General features: G+C 32.8%; 1 protein-coding gene across 1 annotated transcript; it reads right to left on the bottom strand.

Annotated features, from left to right (window-relative positions):
• Positions 1-230: 230 nt before the first annotated feature.
• On the bottom strand, positions 231-5,879 carry LOC128655351 (zinc finger protein ZIC 4-like). The gene is made up of 2 exons (XM_053709000.1): positions 4,620-5,879; positions 231-1,449 (listed from the first exon to the last, which is right to left on the bottom strand). Exons 1-2 carry the CDS (start codon positions 5,761-5,763, stop codon positions 1,013-1,015), a joined length of 1,581 nt encoding a protein of 526 aa, XP_053564975.1. The 5' UTR covers positions 5,764-5,879; the 3' UTR covers positions 231-1,012.
• Positions 5,880-7,580: the final 1,701 nt, after the last annotated feature.

The following is a 7,580-nucleotide window of genomic DNA, read 5'->3' as shown; positions in this document are numbered from 1 at the left end:
ATATTTTATTCAGTATGGATTAGACTTAAAATATATTGACATTCCATATAATATCACCAGTATGGATTAGACTTAAAATATATTGACATTCCATATAATATCACTTGCTCCAGCAATAGTCAATTATAAATTAAGGGTATCGTCATAAAAAAGTAAGTAAAAAGGTGTTCTTATTTAAATGTTTTCACTCAGAGAAAATTAACTTATTAACTTTTCATTGTAAAAAAAAAAAGCAAAAAATAAAATTTATTTTCCATGGCAAGAGGTGTGCATTAAGAAATCATCATCCGGTGTTCAAAATAAAATTACAAATCACAATTCCAAAGTCTGCCCGTGTAACGTGTACAGTGATATCATTCTCACAAATATCATTAGTTCAACACAATGGTCCTATAGAGTACAGTACTCACATTTAACTAAAATTATATTACAGGCAAAGAAATGTTAAAGTAACTCTGTGGTCATACGCTGGCCAGTTCCATCTGTCACAAATATTATATATATATTCACATGATGACGTAACATAACCTTATTTTATGTACAGTTTGACTGGCCATGATACTTATTAAAATATTTAATCATTTTTACAAAACAGTAACAAAACAGCTTTATAAAAGCACTAATACTGTAATCTCACAAGGTGTAAATAAAATACAATGACAGTATGCCATTCAGAATTTACAGTGCATTTTATCTACAAATCCTTAACAAAACAATTTGTCAGATTAAAGAAAATATGAACATTACAGGTTGATTTCCATGAGGATAAATAGTCGGGTTGTGTCTTTGTGGACAAAAATAAACTAAAGGATTCGGACACATTTTAAATAAAACGTTAAAAAAATAGAAAGAAAATCCATGTACTTAATAAGAATTTTTAGACTTTTGCAAGTCACATTGGTCCCATTTCTCAAGAGCACAACAGAAAGGCTCATTGCAGTCTAATTGAAATAAGATAATTTGACTCAATACACCATAACGTTAAAGAAATGAATACTGGGTTCAAAAAGTCCTAATAATTGGGCCTAGTCTCACACGTGGGGTAAGAGGTCTTCCGATGGTCAGGTGAAGGAGTGGTACTGGGTGGAGTTGGGATGCCAGTTGCCCCTGTACTTTGGCACACATACCATTCACTCAGGTTGGCTCCTTGGGAGGATGTGAGAGACTCAGAATTTGCAGAGCTAACAGGGGGGTCTTGCCCAGAGTCAGAGGAAGGAGAAACAAGGGAAGCTATAGAGGATTCATAACCTGAACTGGGAGGGGGAGATTTGCAGTGTACTTTCATATGCTTCCTCAGCGAGCTGGGGTGTGTGTAGGACTTGTCACAGCCTCTCACTTTGCAGTTGTAGGGCTTGTCACTGGTGTGGACATGTGAGTGCTTCTTTCTGTCACTACTGTTGGCAAAGCGTCTGTCACAACCTTCAAACTCACATTTGAATGGTTTTTCACCTGAAAGAGAAGAGGGAATGTTTAAAACAGTGTAATACCAATAATAATATAATAATTAATAATACCTAATTGGAATTATGGTCAGAAGAGAGTTTCATCTATTACTGTATACATTACTAGCAAAACAACACTGATTTATTATTTGAGTGTGTGTGTAAATTATCATTTATAAAATGTATATTAAATGCTAAATGAAGGAATATAAAATGTGTATTTGAAGTTTTCAGTTTGCTTTAGACAGTTATTAGCTATCAAATTAATAATAGAACATGTGCTTTGCATGAAAAAAAAGTTGTTGTTTTTTTTAATTATAATAATAAATATTACTTTCCACTGTAACGTGCCAATGGGGCTAAATAGCTAGAAGTAATGTATGAGCTTCACAACATTCTAAAAAATAGTTTATTATTTATAAGATTAATAAACCACTAATTCTGGTGCTAATTTTAATAATAAAATGTTACGTATCAAATAAAAAAATCAACACGTAGCAGCCTTTATATATATAAATATATATATAAATATATATATATATATATATATATATATATATATATATATATATATATATATATATATATATATATATATATATATATATATATATATATAATTAAATAACATAAATTATTTTCCCATACATAAAATGTTGCAGATCATTTATGTAAAGAAAATGATAAACTGTAAAGCTGATTGTAAAATCCAACAGGTTCTAAAGTACGTGAGAAACACAAACAACTGCCCATTGCAATCCACTTTCGTGTTGTAAGAATAAGAAGTGGATCAGTCCAAGAGAACATTAGATTTATGTTATGCTTACTGTAATATGTGTGTGTGGGGAGTATCCTTCATTTGTATCTGTATTTATATACTGAATGCAAAAGGTTAATTACTGCACTTTCAAAACCATTAGGTTTTTTAATAATATTAAGGAATGCAAAATATTACTTAATTTAATTTGTATGAAATATTTTCATTTGCCCTTATTTTTATATTGTTTAAATTCACAATATTTTATTGTCTTGCTGTACAATTTTCTAAGAGTTCCAAACCATTTTATTTTCTATTAAACCTGACCCCCACACAGAATATGCAAACTAACGAACCAGACAAAGATCAGTCCTCTCTCTATAAAATGTATGCTGAACACAGAATATACTTGTATTGTTTCAGTTTATTCCATGCTACCAAATATACCGAATGTTAAATATAGATAAGGGCTTGTGTGCTACAGAGGCAACATTGATTTGTGTTGTTCACAAAAACTCACCCTCATCTAATCAACAATCTCATGGTCATAAGCCACTTTAACAATTTTACATGAGTTTCTTATATTTGAAACATTATTTTGTAATATTTTGCTTACAGCTATTTTTTTCCATACTGCCTACACATAGAATACAATTATTATCATATGTATCACTATTTTTGATAAATGTAAATGTTGTTTAAATAAAGGAAGCACATATTGTGTCTATACATTATACTACTAAGCAGTTTAAAATATATAAAAATATACTTTATAATAAAATATACAGATATGTGAATTTTAAAGCACACCCACATATAAATAGAGTATATGGCATGTGTGTAGTAAAAAGAATGTGGTTTTTACAATGTTACATTTCATTTTTTTAATGCTTTCCCTTTCTAGTATCTTTTGCAGTTAGTTTCCATGTTTTATCTATGCATTTGTTCTAGATATATACCGATTACTACTTTTCAGCATTTCAGGGAAAGGAAGACTACTGCATGCCATTAATATTTCACAATGCAATCATCATTCCTTCAATGAAGAAACCGTTCCATGAATAATTTGTAACAATTTGAATTACAATTTAAGTAGTGAATATTTTTTTCTAACAATTTAAGATGTTCAAACGAAATAACTACAAGGGGCCTGCAGGATTATTCACGTCATAATTAATCACAAAAAAATGAAAATACATTAATATTAGTGTGTCATAAACTAAGAAGTTGCAGTCTTAAGCTCCCAAGTGCAAAATATAGTTTCAGGGTTTCTGTTTTAAAATCCCTCATTTTATGCTTCACAGGATTTAGAGTAGAATACGTTGAAGAACAGTGAAATGTTGTTTACTTAAGAGGCAGATTGTCATCAAAGAGGAGATGTTTCTTCATGACACCTGTTCACAACAACCAACAAAACTGGGGATGTGTCATTTATTATAAATTGAGTAGAAAGTGAGACTTTGTATATAATCAAAACAAAAGGGCTGGAGGCTTTTGCGAAACACGAAAAAAAAATCCTTAAAAATGACAGTTGTGATGAATAGTTGTGTAAAATATCCCAATAAGATTATGTTATATTGCTTACATTTTTGGATTATATTAAAATACTCTTTTGAAGCACTTGTTGTTAGTGTTGCATAAAATATATTTTTACAGAAACTTTATGGTACTATTTCAACAGTATTGTGAAAAAAGACAACCTTTTAAAATCCATGGGTGATAAGAATGTATATATATATATATATATATATATATATATATATATATATATATATATATATATATATATATATATATATTATTGCACATGGATGTTATAAGGTTACTTTGAACTTAAATAATTGCACATAGATTGTATAGGGTTACTTTGAACTGAACATTTTACACATATGCATCTGGAACATAAATTCTGAACATTTACTTTAATTTTTATTAGGGTAGCAATTATTTGCAAATATATAATGCTTGGGTTAAAGAAAAGAAATGTCAGAATGAATTATAAATTACTTTGCTCAGCAAACAAAATTACAGTAATCCACAGTTAATAGATTATTTTAACCATAAAATCCCGTTTGTGATACCCGTATAAATTGTATAACATTATTTCATAAATATTAATTAGCTAGAATGAAAGTTTACAACCACGTGTACAAATCTATTTACTTATTTTCCTTGATTCATTCATTTATAATCCCCAGAGCTTTAAATCAATCTGATCACAAGATGGAAGAAGTCATAAAATAGCTCTGGGGATTGGAATCAATTTATTTATATGGTTAATTAATATAAGATGTTGTAAACTGGAATACAGTATCAGTAAATGACCTGCAGCAATATGAAATATGCATTGCAATAATGACACATAAAATCTTTTTTTTTTTTAACACAAAAGAAAGACTGTGGAAACTATGCACACTGACCTGTATGAGTTCTTTTGTGTATTTTAAGATTTTCTGATCTTGCAAAGACTTTTCCACAGCCAGGAAATGGACAAGGGAAAGGTTTTTCACCTGTGTGGACTCTGATATGATTCACCAGTTTATATTTGGCTTTAAAAGGTTTTCCTTCCCTCGGACATTCTTCCCAGAAACATGTGTGACTGGGCTGTTCTGGTCCTCCAACGTGTTCCACTGTGACATGAGTGACGAGCTCATGCATTGTTGTAAAAGTTTTTGAACACAGTTTTTTTGGAACATGTTCCTCCTCTATCCACTTGCAGATAAGTTCTTGTTTTATAGCCTGTCTCATATAACGAAAGAAAGCACCAGGAGCATGGTGAGGAGCAATGTTCATATTCAGGTTCATGGCACCGTAGCTATGGAGGGAAGTAGAAGCAAAAGGATCTGTCCTAGATACTGGTTGAGAGAAATGATCAGACCTGGTGTACATATCTCCAGGTAGACCCAGTCTTATCTGTCCGTTTAGAGGTTGACCTCCTGGGGTGGCATGGGAAGGCTGCTCATGAGGTCCAGAGAAGTAGGAATGATTTCCAGCATCAGCTTGGTGCCCATGGTGTCCAGGGTAGCTACCTGTTGTTGAGACAAACATTCCATGGTGAGAACTTGGAGCAGTATATTGATCAGTGAGACCTGGCATGACTGGCACTGTGAGATCTCTGCGTAATAAAAAGTCCCTACCTGTAGAAATAGTCTGAGCTGAATGGGGAATAGATGAGTAGGATACTGCTGTTGACTGAGCCGGGCCAAATACTCCTGTTTGACTGGAGGCAACCTCAGCGTGGCCTGCCATGTGATGGTGGTGGTGGTGGAGGTGGTGAGGGTTATGGGCAGGGCTGAGTTTGAGGGCCGCTGGATGCCCCATGTGTTCTGGCCGGAATGCAGGGCTTGGCCCTAGGCGAGAATCAGCAGCATACTCCCCAGGGTGCATATGAGCCATTGAGTGAGAATGGCCCACGTACCCCGGGAAGCCTGTCATGCTCTGAGGGGGGTGGTGGTGATGATGGTGATGATGATGAGCCCCTGCCAAGTCTACTAATCTCAGCGCCGGGTTCCGTTTTGGAAATGCATGGTCCATCACTGTGTTTCCCAAAGCATCCACACTCATTGCTTCTAATTCTACAATCACCTGGCTGTGGGAAAAGAATATAATAAAAACTTTTTCCCCAAAAAGTTTTTTCAAGTTTTTTGTTTCTCTTTTATGTCTACGTGGAATCCCCTACGCTTGAGAAGCAGCAGCAGGAAGCATTGAGATACTGAATAGCGATTCACAGACACGGCTACTGCCCAGAGAGCTCAACAATAACCTTACAATCTGATTGGCTGTCTGAAGATGATTGACGTCACCGCTGACAGGTCCTGCTTGAAGTCTGAAATGAAAGAGCTCGAAAGAAAACACACCAAGGCGCATGCGCACAGCCAGGGTGCACCCACTACCCCCTTCAAAGAATCTGCAGCTTGTGTTGCCTGGTGACTTCAGACACGTTTGTATTCGATTTTAGGTAATTTGAGAAAGATAATACGTGCTAGAAGATGTCTTAGTAAACTACAAATGTATGTTTTTATATGGGGGAAAATAATAGCGCTCATATCACAGAGAATGAATGGTCAGTTCGGTGTTCATTAAATACTGCAGCAAAACTGTCTTGATTTAGCTTGTGTCAAACTTAGGAATAGCATCTCAGGTTTAGGGAGAAATGAAACGATCGACATACTAAAGATATACATTTACTTTTATCTCTTGGGGCTGATTTACTAAACTTTGGAAATCTCACTCACAAATCTAGTTAACCATCGTCTTAGCAACTAAGACAACTAGATAGGTTTCCTATACAGAGAGCTTTCTGATTGTAAGTGAATCTAGACATCTGAGTGTAATTCTCACTGAAACTAACAGTGATGTTCTCGGTTTCTCTTTCTATATCTAATAAATGCTTATCTATCTATCTATCTATCTATCTATCTATCTATCTATCTATCTATCTACCTACCTATTTATTTATTTATTTATCTATCTACCTACCTATTTATTTATCAATCAATCAATCTATCTTTTTATCTATATGTCAATCTATCTATCTATCTATCTATCTATCTATCTATCTATCTATCTATCTATCTATCTGTCTATCTAATCTATCTATCTATCTATCTATCTACCTACCTATTTATTTATCAATCAATCAATCTATCTTTTTATCTATATGTCAATCTATCTATCTATCAATCTATTTATCTATCTCTATCTAGCTCTCTCTCTCTTGCACTAAAGGAAAATATTTTCTGATCTGTGCATGTTCTAGTTCTGAAAAATATATATAAACACACATTTGTCTGCTATTTTTAATCAGAAGTGCTAAAAACATTTTTTTATGCACACACATTTGCTTTCAGAACTAGATCATGCACAGATCAGATATATATATAAACTATTTATAAACCATTCCTTATTATGTGAATATAAATATAAATATAAATATGTGAGCCTTCTGCACATTATATCACTCAAAATATATCGATATTTTTCATCCAGAAAAATCGTATCTTCATTGAGGCCATGAAAATAGTTTGATATATATTTACTGCATCAACGTATTATATGCATTGCAGGAAATATTGTAATAACTCTGGAACAGGACTTCCTTATTTCCTATCCATATTTCCTGTCCATATTTTAATTTGTGAAAATATAAAAGGTCGCCACTATTGATATATGTGAGTACCTCAACGTTTCAATTTAACAAGGCTTCACGTGGTTTTTGCAAAACATTTTTTATATACTGATCATATCTGAATAAAATCAGTTTGTGGAAATGTAATTTTAAATTTTGAATTAACAGTGCCTGATTTGGTCGATTTTTATAGAATAAAAAGCACACACACACACTATATATATATATATATATATATATATATATATATATA

Source organism: Bombina bombina, chromosome 4 (genome assembly GCF_027579735.1).
Source record: "Bombina bombina isolate aBomBom1 chromosome 4, aBomBom1.pri, whole genome shotgun sequence".
Lineage (NCBI taxonomy): Eukaryota > Metazoa > Chordata > Amphibia > Anura > Bombinatoridae > Bombina > Bombina bombina.
The sequence above is the reverse complement of the archived record's forward strand: the minus strand, read 5'-3'. Positions and strand labels throughout refer to the sequence as shown.